The 17,888-nt window shown below is 47.8% G+C and overlaps 1 protein-coding gene across 1 annotated transcript in view; it reads right to left on the bottom strand.

The window, feature by feature from the left end:
- The window catches only part of WDR27 (WD repeat domain 27), a 157,979-nt gene extending 140,268 nt beyond the window's left edge, over positions 1-17,711 (bottom strand). The window contains exons 1-2 of the mRNA XM_049654682.1: positions 14,256-17,711; positions 8,339-8,480 (exon numbers count right to left, since the gene is read on the bottom strand). Coding sequence (XP_049510639.1) covers positions 8,339-8,480; positions 14,256-14,525 — 412 coding nt within the window. The 5' untranslated portion in view covers positions 14,526-17,711. The remainder of the gene's footprint in view (positions 1-8,338; positions 8,481-14,255) is intronic.
- Between the last annotated feature and the right edge of the window lie 177 nt (positions 17,712-17,888).

Raw genomic sequence — 17,888 nt, forward strand, 5'->3', positions numbered from 1 at the left:
CTCTGCCCCTTCCCCCATGTGAAGTAGGAGACGCTCAGGGTGCTGGGACAGCAGCCCTGGAGGCGGAGGGAGGCAGAGGGCACCGCAGGCCAGGACGGCACGCTCTGCAGGGACCTGCCGACGCATGCCGGGGACCCACCGGTGCACAGACAGTGTGAGGAGGGCACAGGATGGCCTGCAGCGCAGGACCGTGCAAACTCTGCCCGACCACACGCCCGGCCCGTGGGGCAGATGCCTCCTGCAGAGGCCTCACTGGATGACGCTTCCAGAAAGCACACAAATGCTCAATTTTAAGTTAAAAACTTCGGGAAATGTGCCCGTGAAGTGAATCCTAACGCTGTGTAGACGGGTGCGACACAGCTGCTCGTGAGGGGCACGGAGACCCTGGATGGGGCGCGACCCGCCTACAGAGCGGCACGCGGCCCGCCGACAGAACATCCGTCCGCAGGTCCGGTCACCTGTTAGCACTGCTGAGCTGTACAGTGGTGATCCCGCGTGATGGTCCCAGACCTTTGGAAAGACACTTGTTTTTTAGAGGAGGTCCAATCCTGCCATTTAACACAGCATGGACTAATGCTTCTGCTCAATTACAAATTAATTCACGTGAATGGTTACCTAAAGGAGAGAATAGTAATAAAACAGGCACATAAACAACAAAACCGTAGCAACACCATGAAAGGTGTCAGAATCACAGGGGGAAAGCTAGCATTTCCAGAAATAACAATCTGTGGGTTTGGGAAGACCCAAGACGAGGCTGGAGACGTTGCCAAGAAGAGGTGTGAAGGCCACAGTAATTGGTACCCTGACTAAAAGTACACGTTTATTTTTTCGGGCACCCTCCAGTGCTCTCCAAACATCAGCTCCCATTCTCCGAGCCCCCATGAGACAATGGGCACCCTCATGTCCATCTTAAAGACAGGAAAAGTGAGGCACAGCACCGCTCATCCATCACCAGCAGCTGGAAGGACTGGGGCTGAGCCCAGCCGGCCTGCTCACAGCACGGGAAACAGCACCCGTGAGGCCAATTCTACGGGGCAGAAACTTCCAGAAGAGAACAGAAGTATTTTCCGTCTCTCTCCTCTGTCACTCTGCAGATGTGCATAAATTACCCTCAACTTTTCTTCCAGTCACCATGGAGAAGTCCTCACTTGGTCAATAAGATAACAGACCTAATACCGGCCGGCTCGGAGACTGATGGGAGCTTAGCTGGCATTTTAAGTTCTTTCCTTCTTGGGGCGCCTGGGTGGCTCAGTCGGTTGGGCAGCCGACTTCGGCTCAGGTCATGATCTCGCGGTCCATGGGTTCGAGCCCCGCATCGGGCTCTGTGCTGACAGCTCGGAGCCTGGAGCCTGTTTCGGATTCCGTGTCTCCCTCTCTCTCTGCCCCTCCCCTGTCCATGCTCTGTCTCTGTCTCAAAAATAAATAAAACGTTAAAAAAATTTTTTTTAAGTTCTTTCTTTCTCAACCTCAGTTTAGTTCTGACTGAATCCTCTGCTACCGGAAGATGCTTCTTCTGCTCTGGGCCCTTAGGAAGTAACACGGAAGTAAATTTGATGTTCTAGCTCCCGAAGGCCCTGGATTTGAGGAGGAGGGGCCCGCAGGTAACCCAAGCCCAGCTGGGGACGTTGGGACACTCCTGGCCGACACAAGAGTGTATGTGCAGGGACCACAAACCAGAAAGTCCTTCTAGAAAGCATCTGAAGTATCCCGGTGCCCATGCCCTTACCTTAAAGCTTCTGTCTTCAGACACTGAAATGATGATATGTGTTTGCCATGGACAGAACTCAGCTGCAGTCACGGGGCCCCGGTGACCCTCCAGCACAGCTAGTGTAGACCGGCTCTGGGAGAGTTTGTGAAGGAAGATCAGTAACTGAATGTTCTGGTAACTCTTGTTAAGAAGTTACATACATCTCACAGAAAATGGTTTCTGTTAAAGTCTACACAATTCCCTTTTCCAAATGTGAAAAGTGCTTGTATGTAAACCTACAAGTTCAAACTCAGATGGCTGAGCTGAGAGGGAAGGAAGCAGAGGCCTCCCGGGGCCATGTGCACGGCAAGTTTAGAGACAAGGCTAACGGGCCGATCCAGAACAGAGCCAGGCAGCAGGAAGGCCGGGCTCTCGCACCTTCCCATCTACACCGTGGGCTGCCCTGAAGCCACCCTCCGGTGCCAGGACTTCCCAGAACAGCCCTGCAGGGGTGGGGACGGCGTCTTGAGATAACAGGACAGCGTGTTCATGCTACCACCAAGCTAGCCTTCCTCCTAAGCCCCTGAAGCCTGTTACAACCAGGCAGCCCCAGAAGACAGCGTCACAAGCCGGAATCACATAGCACGGCCGAGGGGTGCCGGTGCTGTTCACCTGGGACTCCGGGCACCTGGGGTCAGGGCTGCTCTTCAACCCCTACAGCATCCGGTCAGACAAGATCATGTCCCCGCACACACATGCGGGGAGCACACACGCAGCCGTATCCACACAGCGACTTGACCAACAAGCAAGCACTTACACCGAGAAGACGTTCCCAGAGCGACCAGAGACCCCTGTGCGGCACGGCCACTTCTGCCTCTCGTCACCAGACGGGCCAAAACAAAAGGCGAGGTAGCGATGTGCACAAGAACAGGCTCACCTCCAGATCGGACGGGAGGACACACGCATTCCTGCTGCCGCCAACTTCCGTAACACGACACCGTCCCAAAGAACACCCCGTTTCCTCTCAGTACTTATGGTCGTGGCTTACGTTAGTTTAAGTGCTCGCACTCGTTTAAAGTCTCTCAGAGCAAGTCTCACAAACCGGGCCCTCCCTAGTGCTCGGGGAACGGTGCTACCACACCCCAGGTTCGTGGGCAGCCCGCACTCACCTCGTATGGGCCGCTAAGGAAGGGAGAGGGCAGTGTGGGCCGGCCGGTGGAGCCAACACGCGCCACCTCCCTGCTCGCCCGCGGGGTTGACACCTGACTCCGGTCCCGCATCTCTGCTTCCGGGACGGACAGGGCCCTCTGCCCTCCTGGCTCGTCCCACAGGGGCGGTGAGCCCCGCGTCGCCGAACAACCCCCAAAGCCATTCTGAACCCTAAGACACGTCCCCTCACCTGTGACTTCACCGACAACACTAGCCCTTTGTGGGAGCCTCAATTTCACAATTTGGCCAAAAACCACTTGAATGCGGAAATGGACACTCTGGGCCCCAAACTGCCTAGCACACAGAAAGCCCGCCATCAGCTGATCCTCGAGTAAGATTTCATGCCTAACGTTCTCCATAACCTAGCGTTTTTTAAGTGGATGTGGCAAAAACATTCTTCATAGGCTAAGAGCTTTGTTAACTGCACTCATTTGGCAAAGAGCAGCCAAGACACAACACCAGGCCTTGGATGATCTGTTCCCAAAGTCTCTGGCAGACTAACCCTGAGGAAACAAGAGGCCTCCTTCGACCCCCCCCCTCCCCACCCCTGCTCTCTTACACCTGGCTGACCCTCCAGGGCTCCCATTTCAGAATCAGATGCGAGACTTGAAGTCACCAAGAGGAAGGGGAGACACGGTCCCTTACACCCATCCCAGTGAAGAGATAAGTGAGAAACATCCAGCTCCCGAAGAAAGCAAGTTTTGTAAAAGAGACCAACGAAAGCGGCACTCTGTGAGGGCTTTGAGAGGTCTGCAGAGGAGGAGGAAATGAGAGAAACGAGGTCGGACCGAGCGCCCTCACTCAGCACCCTGATAGCCGGATTCCGTGCACAGGTTTCCTAACTGGCCTGAAACAGCAGTAGCTGGTTCAGGGGGCTTTTTCCCAGCGCAAGACAAACACGTGTTTTCCCTCGCTTTCCCTAACCTCCTGACGAAAATACGCCCACGTGAAAATACTGTCGATGAGAGGCGGGCAGGGCCCCAGGGAGGCCCCGCCGGCAGACGCGGCACCCACCTCGGTATCCAGCATAAAGATTTTATTCCCGGCACACACCGCAGCTGCTCGGTCGTCCGGGCTCAGCCTCAAATACAGCGCCTTCCCCAGAAGGGTGCCCAGGACGAGCCCTCGAGGAGTCAACCCTAGAGGGAGTTTCACTGTTAGTGTCAGGCCGTCAGAGTAGCCCACGAGCCACAGGGAATCACCGACCACGCAGCCCTCTCTCTCTACGTGATGCGGAGTAACAAGGACTCTGACGCGACGTTAGCTCCTCGACGGCACTAAAAGCATCAAGTGCAAACAGTCCTTCTGGAAGTATGCGGAACGCAGGAACCGTCCGTCGGAAGATGGCTCTGTGCCTTTGCAGATAACAGGGCTCTGCGAAGGCTGCACGTGCGAACGTGCGGGGGTCACACAGAATGGCCCACGGTCCCGGTTCGTCCCTCCCTCCGTGACCACACCTGCTCCAGGCTTGGCCACGCGAGCTGCCCGGGCTCGCTCCAGACAGGCAAAGGCACAGGGCGCCCATCCGAGCCTCCGAGACCCGCCCACGCCACGAGGACGTCTCCGGGCAGGCCTGTGGGGCCAAGGCAACGACACAAGCCAGCCCGCGGCTTCAAGCAGGGCCCCTCGGCCAAGCCAGCACCGGGCAGCGAGGACTCAGCACCACCAGGGCTGGGCCATGGGACTGAGGCTGCTTGCTGTCCAGCAAGGTCATGTCAACAGCAAGACCCCGAGCCTCCAGAAAGGGAGCCGTGCACACACCACGTGGGAGTTCTAGTCCGGCCAGGCTAATCCCATGGGTCCGCTCCACGAGTATCTAGCAGGCACCGATGCCACCCCTGGCATCTCTACAGGCACTTGGGATAGACCAACAAACAAAACCAAGTCCCGCCTTCGTGGAAAGCTTACCCTGGGGTAGGAGGTGGGGGCACTTAGACACCAATAACCAAAATATGTCAATGAATTACACACAGTGCTAGAAGGAAGTGAACACCGTAAGAAAAAGCAAAGCACCAAAGGGGACTGGGGTCCAGGGTGGTGGTCAGAAGGGCCCACGGCAACGGAGAATTGGATGTGGCAGAATCGGCAGGGATCCTGAGATGGCCCCGGGGGCAGGCCACTGTGCCTGGACCGTTCCCTGAAGCTGGGGGTAGAGGTAGGGGTCCCGTAGCTTTGTCGGGAAGGCCCTGGAGAGCTTTGGGCAGCGGCGTGACGCACTCAGACTCCAATTTCGCAGGGAGCCCTGGCTGTGGAGTTGAGAGCAGAGCCCTGGGACAGGACTGGGACAGAACGGGGGGGAGCGGGAAGCGCCAGCACAATGCGCCAGTGAGAGAACCTGCAGGGCACGGTGAAGGCAGGTGTGAGAAGCGTCCACGCTTTGCACGTGTTCTGAAGGGAGAGCAGACGGAAGCCGTGGGTTGGGAGGACGTGGAGGCGAGGAAGGAAGACAGGACACAATGCCATGACTTCTGACCGGAGCGGCCGCAGGGAAGGCTATGGGAGGCAGGTGCGGGAAAGGTGGTCAGGACAGGTAAGCTTCAGAGCTACCAGCTGTGCACGTGGGCGCGTCCAGGGCAGTTCACACCCGAGGCCGCAGTCGGGACCGAGGCCTCGGCGAGAGCACAGGTGGCAGCTGTCAGAGCCTGGCTGTCATCAAGGAAGTGATTTTTGAGGGGCAACAGGAAAAGCCCCTGTGCCAACGTTAAGAGGTGGGAGAGTGGCAAGGAGCCAGCAAAGGAGACTGAGGACAAGTGACCAATGACGGAGCACTCCAAGGTCCCAGGCCATGTGCCGTTTCCTAAGTCCAAGTGCAAACACAAATCGCTCTTGGACACGAAGGTACTGTAAGTGAGCATGCCTTCTCCACGGGCACAGAAACCAAGCCTGGCTGCGTTGCACGGTCCAGGCCACGGGGGCACAGGCAGCGGCCTGCGGCTTCTGAGAACCGCCCCCCCATCCCTGCAGCGAGGGCAGAACGAACCCGTTCCGGTCCCACTGCCGCAGCTGAAGACACAAGAGCAGCCCAGGCACACCCACCAGGCTGAGCTCCGAGTGAGCGTGAATGCCGTGCCTCAGGGCCCAGCTTCGACCCCCTGTCCATGCAGTGGACCACGTGTGTCAAAACGTACAGGAGGTCTGCAGGGCGACTTAAAAATAAACCTTGGGACACAGCCCTTCCGACACGGAAGGCTACTTATTGACAAAGACCCGTACGGGGAACTAATCACTAACATGGGGTTCACTGTACAGATGTGTGTGCGTGCCCTGTGTACACACGCTCACGTGTGTGCACGTGCTATACAACATGTACATGTACGTGAGCGTTCTGTTTATGTACATGCGTGCATGTGCTATACACACAGGTACACGTGTGTATACTTATGTACATGTATGCACATGGTAGATACACGTGTACATGTGTATGCGTGCTGTGTGCTTACATACACAGGTACATGTGTGTGCTGTATGCTTACATGCATGTGTGAGCATGTGCTGCACACACAGGTACATGTGTGGTGTGTGCTTACTACACGTGTGTGTGCTATACACACAGGTACATGTGTGCGTGTTGTATGCTGACGCACGTGTGTGTGCACGTGCTATACACGTAGGCACATGTGTGTTGCTATTGCTATATTCACATGTGTGGTATGCACACGTGTACGCATACACACAAATGTACATGGGTCATATACTTATGCATGTGCTGTGCACACGTGTACATGTTCTGTGTACATGTATACTCGTGTGTGCTGTATACATATGTACATGTGTGTGCATGTGCTCTATGTGTGTACTATATGCACATGTGTCTATCTACGTATGTGTATGCATGTCTATGTACTGCGTATATGCATGTGCGTGCACATATGCATATGTGCTCACGTATGCATGTAGTGTGTAGCATGCACTGCGTGCATGAATGTATATGCACTACGTATTTGTGTATGTCTGCATATACTCTGTGTGCATGTATACGTATGTTATAAGTGTATATATGTGCACTATACGTATACATGCATGCCTGTATGCACATCCCCGCATGTATGTACTATTGTATCTACACATATGCATGCATTATGTACTATGTGTGTGCATGCATATGTATGTGTGCACTATCTGTGTAGGTGTATGTGTGTAGGTTTACATGTGCGTTGCCATATATGTATGTACATGTGTGGGTACTACATAAATATCGAATATGTGCACTATGTGTGGGTGTGTATATACGTGCTATATGTGCGTACAAATACTACGTGTGTATATGTGCAGGTGTGTATGTACTATTTGCAAGTGCATGTATGTTACATGTGCATGTGTGTATGCTATACGTGTATGTGCTTTGTGTACGATGTGTATCGTGCATGTGCATGCCACATTTATATACGTGTGCATGCTCTATGTGGGTGTGCCATGCGTATGTACATTCATGCATGCACTGTGCTTGCGTGCACTATGTATGTTCGTGTACTGCATATGTATGAGCATGTGTATATACTATTTATGTGTGTGTGTGTGTGGCTACGTCTGTACCACGTGCGTGTGTATCACAGAAGTACGTGTGTGTGTGCTGTGGTGATACACTGATATTGCGCTCACGCTACAAGTTAAATGAAGTGAGGTCTTCCATTCTATTACCTGCGTTTTATACACACGGACATATACTGCTATCATGTACACGGTCACCTCAGGTCCCCTGACGCCTGTTTGGAGTAGTCCTACGGATTCTCAACGTCACTAATCACATAACATTCACACTCCTTACCGTGGTCCTCACCTGACTTCTCAACTTCATTTGCTCAAGCTCGAATGTCCCCATGCTCCCACCCCGCGGGCTCCCTCTCAGCTCTTCAGACAGGTCAGGTTCCGCACACAGAGGGCGGGCCCGCGCGCACACGGCCGGCTCTGCCGGCAACGCCGCTCCCACGTGGCACGGGGCCACCGTCCAGCACCGGCCCTCGCTTGCGTCCAGCTCCTCCTCATCCCCCAGCTCAAAAGTCACCTCCCCAGAGATGACACCACGTGGACGTGTCCTGCCCACGTCCTCTGTCGACACCTTGCCTTTCTCTGCTGCACTCCCCACAACCGACAACCAGTTACTTGCCTATCTGAAATATGTTTCCCTCCCCTCACGGTCTCTGTAAGGAAAGAACACTTCAGTTGCCTACCTGTTTTCAGAGGTCCAGAAAAATCACAGATATCAAAATAAGGAAATACGTAAGATTAAAACTAATGAGCCTATCATATCAGATCCACACACGGCAAAAGTCAGCACATGTGAATGCCTGGTAAGCTTCCCACACAGAACATCCAGCTTGGACACCCAGTTTCAAGGTTAAAGGAGTCAAAAATGCTCCCAAGCCCCCGTATGTTACCAAGTCTATTTAAGGGTGAGTCATTCCCTTTTATACTTTTTCAAATGTATTTTAAGGGTTCATTTACCTAGAAGCACTTTCTGTCTGCACTCATCCAGACTCCACAACATAACATAATCCTGTGATGCGGAACAGATGAGAAGCGGACTCACTGTATTTCCAAATGTCACAGCAGTGATCGGCTGACGGTGTCCTCTTAGGATTAGAGGCTAACAAAGTTAACAAGAAGAGAAATATCATCAACTATAGAGAACACTTAAAGAATAAAGGAACATAATGGCGTAACCTCAAACCTAAGAAACCAAATGGCTTGAATTTTTCAAATATACTTCTTTCATACATTCACTCATTAAAATTCCTGTTAATGTACTATTAAATTACTGTCAGGTGAACCATCTTACCATTACTCAACATCGTGGATCACGCGCACTAGTAAAATGATACAGGTCACCTCACTCTTCCGCTTCCTCATCAGTCATGAATTAAGCAAATGTGTGTCACGTCCCTGCAGTGTGCCACAGAGGTCCCGCTGTGCTGGACGCTGAGGAAATGAGAAGGATCCGCAAGAGGAGGGGAGCGTTCTGGTCGCTAGGAGACGAGGCACATTTACGAGGCTGCTGGTACAAGCGAGAAAGGCGATGGGGCCACAGAAAGCCTGGGCAAGTGCAACACCGTGACGAGCGTGTTCACAGTTCTGAGCAAGCATGAGGAAACCGGAAGCCGGCAGAAACGTGCAAGCAGGGGAATCTGTGACCAGACTTGTAACACTGCTGCGAGGATGGAAGAGGGACGATACTGGGGACACAGTGAGACCAGACACTCCAAAGACAGCACAGTAAAGTCCTGAACTAGGGTGACAGGGATGGAGACGGGGGCAGACAATGAACCAAAGACTCTGTGACCAACGGGCATCGCGAGATAGAAAAGGGACAAGAGCAAAGGTAATCAGTGTTCGGGCTGAATTCCTAGGGGAATGGGGGCATAAGGAAGATGGCATGGAATCAGGAAAGATCAGAGGTTGTCTGGGCTGTGCTAAGGGAGCTCCTTTCGAGCTGACAGCCAGCACACAGTAGGTGCTTTGACGTGAGGGCCATCACGCAAACAGGAGGACCTGCTCATGGCAGGCCAGTTCATCTGTACCAACCTCCTGATGAGAACGACAAGAAAAACTGGCAAAATTTGCAAAAAAACATCTGGATGAGCAAGATAAGGCACCAGAGAGCAATGAAAGCAACAAAGAATTAAGACCAGAGAAGAAGGAAACTGAGAGAAGGGATCCAGCACAGGAGGCCATTCACCCGTGAAGACTTCTACCAAAACGCAGCCCTCTGACGATTCCGGTAGAGGCCATTGAAAGCTGAGATACTCACGGGACTAGAAGCACAAACGTGGCGTAATTAAATGCATCATTTTCAGGTACAAACAGAATTATCTTATTGGGAGAAGGGCAAAGAATTCCACTGCCTGCAAAGTACCTCTGAGAATAGAGTTAACAGCCTTAAGGTGAGGACTCCATGCATTTTTTTCCTTAAAACACCACATTTTAAAACACTGCTTTAAAAAAAGAATACAGCCCACTGCAGTGGGAGGGAAGGGCATGTTGCCAAACGCCCAGGGCTAGAGTAGTGACCCAAAGGACCAGGTCCAAGGAGGAGAGGTGAACGGGCCACAGAAGAGTGCTCACAAGCCCACCTCCAAGTTCTCATAATCCCTGACTGGCTTAGAGTGACTGGAAATTGCCAGTGCCCTCCTCACCCAGCCAGCCATCAGAAGCAAACATAAATTATCTCTGCAAGAAGTTAAGGTCATCCAGAGCCTCAAACCAGCTGTGCATCTTTTTTAATACAGACTGTCTAGCAGTCGATCAAAAAGAATCAGGTACTCAAGGAGTCAAGATCATTCAGTCAAAAACCAAGAGAAATACATACCCGTGGAAAACACCTACTGACAAATCCTCCAGATGGCCTTGAAACAAAACCAGAACCAATCCAGATTGCAGAATTACTAGATAAGGACATCAAAACAGTCCTAATTCTATTCCATATGTTCAAAAGGTTAAACAGAGCTATAAACCATCAGTAGTTAATAACCTTCCAAAACACAAAGCACCAGACCAAGATGGATCCACTGGTGAATTCTACCCAATATTTAAGGAAGAAATTTTACTAATTCTCCAAAATCTCTTTCAGGAGACTGAAGAAAGAAAACAGAAAACACTATTTTCAGAGGAAACAAAGTAAATACTTCCTTACTCATTCTATCAGGCCAGCATTACCCTAATTCCAAAACCAGACAAAGACATCACAAGAAAAGAAAATTAAAAATCAATATATTTCATGAACATAGATCCAAAGCTCAACAAATATTCGAATATTAGCAAATCAAACCAAATAATGTATAAAAAATTATATACCATGACCAAGTGAGATTTGGAAATTTATTCCAAATATGCAAGGCTGGTTCAACATTTGAAAATAATTAATCCATCACATCAACAGGCTAAAGAAAAAAAATCACATGAAAATATCAAAAATGTAGAAAAAGCATTTGACAAAATCCAATAGCAATTCATCATAAAAACTATCAGTATAGTAGGAATAGACGGGAACTTCCTCAACTTGGTACACAGTATCCACAACATAACAAAAGCTAATGTATTAAATGGTGAGAAACTATAAGCTTCCCCACCAAGATTAGAAACAAGACAAGTAGGTCCCCTTCACCACTCCTTTTCAACATTATACTGGGGGTCTTAGCTAATGCAATAACAATAGAAAAGGAAGTTTAAAGGTATAGTGACCGAGAAAAAAGAAATAAAACTTTGTTCATGGATGATATGCTCACCTATGTAGAAAATCCAAAGAATTGGCAAAAAAAAAAAAAAAAAAATCTGAAACTAAGAATTATAGCAAGCTTGTAGGATACAAAGTTAATACACAAAATTCCACTGGTTTCCTATATACCAGCAATAAATAAGTAAAATTTGAAATTAAAAACACAATACCATTTACATTAGCACCCAAACAAACGAAATGCTGAGGGACAAATCTAGCAAAACTGTGTAAGTTCTCTATGAGAAAAAATAAAACTCTGTTGAAAGAAGTCAAAAAAGTAAATGAATGGAGAGATATTCCATGTTCATGGATAGAAAGACTCAATATTATCAACATGTCAGTTCTTCCCAACTTGATCTACAGATTTAATGCAACCCAATCAAAATCAACAAACTGATTTTCAAGTTTACATAGAGGCAAAGAACCAGGATAGTCTCATGATAATGAAGAAGAACAACAGAATTGGAGGACTGACACTATCTGACTGTGAGACTTACTATGAAGCTACTCTAATCAAGAGCAGTGGTATTGGCACAAGAAAGGAAAAATAGATCAATGGCAGAGAAGAGAGAGCCAGAAATACAGTCAACTGAATTCTGACTAAGGAACAAAGGCAATACAATAGAGAAAACTGTAAACTCCTAAAAAATAACACAGGAGAAAATCTAGATGACTTAAATTTGGTGATGACTTTTCAGATAAGCCACCAAAGGCATGATCCATGAAAGAAAGAACTGACAGGCTGGACTTCATTAAAATTAAAAATTTCTGCTCCATCAAAGACAACACCCAGAGAATAAGAAGACAGATATTAAATGGTGGACAGACATCATTATATATCTGCCCAAATCTATAGAATGTACAACACCAAGACTGACCCCTAAGGTAAATGGTGGACTCTGGGTGATGATGATGTGTCAATGTAGGTTCATCAGTTGCAACAAATGCATGACTCTGGTGCAGGGTGCTGATAGTGGGGGAGGTTGTGTTTGGTGGGGTTGACACAGGGGGTATATAGGAAATCTCTGTACCATCCCCTCAATTTTGCTGTCAATCTAAAACTGCTTTTGAAAAAACAATAAAGTCCTTAAAAAAAAAAAAAAAAGGTAAAAAGTAGCCCCTAAAAAGAAAAAGTGTAGCCAAATTTTCAGAACAAGAAATATTACCAGGGATAAAGAAATGTCACTTCATAACATTAAGAGTGTCAATTCACCAAGAGACTATAAAGATACTAAACATATATGTGCTTAATGACAGAGCTCCAAAATACACGGAGCAAAACTGACGGAAGGAAAACAGACAAGCTACGTCTAGCCACAGACTCCAATACGCCTCTCTTAATAAGTGACAGAACCAGAGGTCATGAGTAGAAGATGCAAAGAACACGATCAAGCAATGTGACCTGACATCTACAAACAGAGATGGGCAAATATTCACAGCATTTTATCTGTAATACTCAAAACTGACAATATCCTAAATGCCCACCACCAGGAGAATGAATAATAAATTATAGTACATTCACACAAGGGAAATGTTCTCAATACTGAAAACGGATGAACCACTGATACATGCAATGAAGCAGGTAACTTCCAAAATAGTCATTCTAAGTGAAAGATGCCAGACACAAAGAGTATGCACTGTCTGATTCCACTGGCATAAAACTCTACAAAACGCAAACTAATGTGAAGTTTTTATTTAGAATACATAAAGAACTCCTTCAGGTCAATAGGAAAATGACAGATAATCCACCAGAAAAATAGCATGAAACTGAACACACGTCACAAGAGAGAAAGTCCATACGCCCAATACTTTAATCATCAAAGAATTGCAAATTACAAATAAGTACCCTGACCCTCACCAAAAGGCCTAAAAGTAAAAAGACCAAGTACAGGCGAGGATGTGAATCCACTAGAACTCTTACACACCCTTTGAGGGAGTACAGGCTGGTACAACACTCTGGGAATCTCGGCATTATCTACTAAACTAAACGTACACATTCAATGCGCCTCGGCAACTGTACACACGAGTGTACCAAAAAACATATACAAACATGCTTGTAGCAGTTGAAACATGGAAACGAAACAGATCTCCACCAATAAGGGAAAGGATTAAGTGTGGTCTATCCATGCAGTGGAATACTACGCAGTGATGAAAACGAGGACGGGTCCCACGAACCTAACAGTGAATCAAGGAGTCCGGCATGATGCACGACCCCACTCACACAGAGTTCCAACAGGAGCAAAACCAGCATGTGGCACCAGGAGTTGAGGGAGGAGAGAAGGGAGCACAGGCTGAGAGGAGCCTGGATGGTAGCTACCCAGTGGTGTTCACCTTGTTACAATCGCAACGATGGCACGTAATATCCGGGACACGTTTCTCTGAGTCTTTCACACCTCACTGAAAAAGTGAGAAATATCAAGCTGGACATCAGAACGTAGGCCCAATTCATCAGCATAAGTTGTGTTGAAGAAACACAGAAAAACCTCTCATAACTCAATAGGAAAAAATCAAACTATAGATTTCTCTTCAATGATGATGAACGACTTCTACTAGTAGTAAAGTGAGTGCCAGTAAGGTGGCAAGTTAGAGGGGCTTCTCAGGCAGACACAGCACTGAGGCATGTGCGGTAATCATCGGCCTCCAAGCCCAGAAGCCCAAAATGAAGATAAGGATTATCCCAATACCAAAAATGCTGATAGAATTTACTTTTGCATTTTGTACAACGAGACTTGCTTTTAAGAGCACTGAGATAGTTACACTAGTCATGGAGTAATCTTTGAATGAAAACTCATGTCTTTAAAGCTGTCAGTTTGATGTGAAATATTCTGCAATAAACGTAACAAACTTCCTTAAATATGCTATATCTAAAATCTAGAAAAATTCACCTTATCTTGATTAAGATGAACCTTTTCTTGCTTATATTCTTATTAAAGAAAAAATTTCTTTAATAAAGTGATTCTAGGCAGTGTATTTTCTAAAACTCAAAAATGAACACAGCAGTTTTGTTTTGTTGACATTCTCCTCCCCTGGCTGGTGGCTGAGTCCGCGGAAGGTAGCATCACCCAAACAGCATCAGAGGGACGGACAGGTGACCGCGAGGCTCTTCAAGTCCCTGGACTCATCAAACAACACACAAAACTTTTTAGGTACCTGGTAAGAAGGGTCCTTGGTGCTCCACACGCAAAGTTCGTTCCCATCTAAAGGGAAAGCGCAGAACCACAGGCCACAAGCAAGCTGAACATGGGACACGGGCTCCTTAGATTCGACCAGGCACCTTTCTGTGACCGTGTCACCGACGCAGCCGTCACCAGTGGAGAAAAACCCCTGTGGCTCTTCCATCCTCAATCTGAAAACGCAGGGACGCAGAAGACAACAGAGGGGTTGATGCGTTACACAGACGACAGTCTGTCTACTCACCATGATGAGTGTGATCACACACACAGTATGCCACACCCGCTTACTCACCTCCCACACCACACCCCCAGGAAAAAGAAGGGATTACTCAAAGTCCCGAAGGTTCTGTACACACAACAGCTCACTCCTCCCCGGGGCTTCCAGATTAAACAGACCTTGATGCAAGTCCCCCTCTTCCTACTCGACAGACCTCGCTCCGCCTTGCGGAATCTGCTTCCACCGCCAGAGATGGACAGAACCACGCCTCACAGAGGCGGTCTGGGACAGCGTGGTCTGCAACACGTGGGCCCAGCGCTAGCACTGAGGAGGATTCAGAAAGTTACCACTGAGACTGATTACTGTTACCGATAACTGAGATACTAAATCGTTTTCCAAATTTTCCAAGCAAATTGGTGGTGAAGTGTAATATGAATCTATATCTCCTACTGCCCACCTTGGATCTATTCAACCGTTTCACAACCCTGACCAGGTCACCCCTGCAGAGGCAGAATGCAGGGCTGGGGTCAGGCCCCTGGGCGGCAATCCTCCTGCTGTGTGATGCTGGCTCAGATGCACGGGTGTTTCCAGGACCTGACTAGAAACCCTTATTCTACCATGTATAAGGCCAAGATACCAGGCTAGGGGGGAAGTATAAGTGACAAAGTTCTCAAAGTACAGTCAGAGGACTCACACTCCATGATCTCCCATATAACGAACGTTCTTTCTTATAACAAATAAGAGGTGATTTTTAAAGGCTTGAAAATTGTGCAGTATTTGGAAAAAATAAAAACATTTTGAATATATTAATGCACGTTCTTCCCCAATTCATAAACTTTATTTATTATTCTTGCAATTGCCAAGACACAGCAGGCAGTTTCATATAAAAAAATAGCAAAATGTTTCAAAGTTACCACAATTTGCTTTTTGGGTTTTATCATTTTGAAGTACCCAGTCCCTAGCACAGTGGCCGGCATATAGTTGGTCAGGAAAGAAAGTGTCCCAAGTGGATGAAGTCAAATTACCATGTAGCTCCTTCCACTGCTTCCCCAAAGCATAAAGAAATCTTAAGAAACAGATGAAAGAATATATTAAACATTACAAATGTTTCAAAATCTTAAGAATTCACCCACTGACTGGATAAAGAAGATGTGGGAGACAGACACACACACACACACACACACACAGGACTATTACTCAGCCATTAAAAAAAGAATGAGATCTTGCCACGTGCAATGACACGGGTGGACCCAGAGAGCACAATACTAAGTAAGATAAGTCAGTGTGGGAAAGACAAATACCGTATGATCTCACTCATCTGCGGAATTTGAGAAACAAAACAAAGGAAAAAACAGACCGAAAAAACAGACTCCTAAATACGGAGAACAAACCACTGGTCACCAGAGGGGAGGTGGGTGGGCGACGTGTGACAGGCAGAGGATCAAGAGCACACTTGGGACGAGCACTGAGAAAAGTACAGAAGTGCCGAATCACTCTATTGCACACCCGAAACTAATCTGGCAACGTATGTCAGTTACACTTGAATAAAAAACACTTTTAAGAGAAAGAAGCGCTACTTCGAGTAAAATATTTACATTTTCATGAGAATTAAAGACATAAAATTTTTAAAAAAACAAAAAAGAGGGGCCCCTGGGGGGCTCAGTCGGTTGTGCGTCCGACTTCGGCTCAGGTCAGGATCTCGCGGTCTGTGGGTTCGAGCCCCACGTCAGGCTCTGTGCTGACAGCTCGGAGCCTGAGGCCTGCTTGGGATTCTGTGTGTCTCTCTCCCTCTCTCTCTGCCCCTAACCCACTCACATTCTGTCTCTGTCTCTCTCAAAAATAAATACACATGAAAAAAAAAATTTTTTTTAACAGAAAAGAATCTACCCATTCTACCAAAGAGTCTACCAAATAAGACTGTGATTAAATCCCATCTTATTTCTTCAACATAAACTTTTATAAACCAAGAACGGTCTTGATCTCTTCCATAATCCCTATAACATTCAGCACCATTAGAGCAAATCATAGCCATCTGTACACCAATGTACAGTTTAAAAATCATTTTTCTACATATTAACATGCAGATTTGGGTATATCAATAAATACGTGATATCATTTGATACTTACAATAGAGATTTAAAGTTGTTAAATGTTTTTTCCCATCTTACAGGTGAAAAAATCAGAGGGTTAGTAAGGGTTAGATGAAACTCACTAGTGGCATTGCCACAGTGGGAACTCACATTTCTGACTCCTCATTGGTGGCACCTCTGCCATGGCACACACAGAGCAGGGGCCACAGGTGACTTCACAGCTCCACTGACCTAAGAAAGCAGCAGCGGCAATCTGTGCAGGGAGCAGTGTGGGTTCACGGTCAAACAGATTTGCTCGGGAGATGCCGGCTCAGTCACTCACTGCTGCTCTAAATGGCTTGGCGTCTGTAACAACGCCCACTCCACCTGCTGGTGACGGGGCTTGGAGTAGCCCCCGGACAGCCTCTCAGAAGGGCTCAGCCACCCCGGAACCCACTCATTCTATCTGTGCTGCCTTGAGAGTCACTAGAGGATGCGTGTGCTCCTGCTGGCCTTTCCTTGGACAGAGCTGCAGTCCCCTTGGCCTTGGGCTGCCGGCCATCCTAACTTTCCACCCCACAGGCTGCTGGAAATCCCTGCTGAGGCAGGAACCCCTGGACGGAACTGGAGCTTAACTGGAATAAAGGATGAAAGAATGTTACCTTCAGCTACATGAAACAAATCATTTTATTTGTTCAGGGACAACTACATAACCATTTGGGAAATAATAACAAAAACAATTAAATTTCAGACAGATTGCCCATTATAAAATACTATCGAAAATTCAAAAACAAAAAACTAGTGATAAATCTGTAAAAATAAAAGGAAAGAATTAACATCCTTAATATTTGAGAGCTATTATACAGAAATAAAACCGCAATAGAAAAAGAATACAAACTACAGAGGAGCAATAAAAGGCATCATATGAAAACCTTGCAGCAAACATTATACTCAGCGGGGGAAAACTGACAGCTGTTCCCCTAAGGTCAGGAATAAGATAAGGATGCCCACTCTCATCACTGTTATTCAACATAGTACTAGAAGTTGTGGCCACAGCAGCGGACAAGAAAAAGAAATAAAAGGCATCCAAACTGGTAAGGAAGAAGTAGAACGCTATTTGCAGAGGACACGATACTATATACAAAAAACCCTAGGGGCGCCTGGGTGGCGCAGTCGGTTAAGCGTCCGACTTCAGCCAGGTCACGATCTCGCGGTCTGTGAGTTCGAGCCCCGCGTCGGGCTCTGGGCTGATGGCTCGGAGCCTGGAGCTTGTTTCCGATTCTGTGTCTCCCTCTCTCTCTGCCCCTCCCCCGTTCATGCTCTG

The sequence above is a fragment of the Panthera uncia genome (genome assembly GCF_023721935.1).
Source record: "Panthera uncia isolate 11264 chromosome B2 unlocalized genomic scaffold, Puncia_PCG_1.0 HiC_scaffold_24, whole genome shotgun sequence".
NCBI lineage: Eukaryota > Metazoa > Chordata > Mammalia > Carnivora > Felidae > Panthera > Panthera uncia.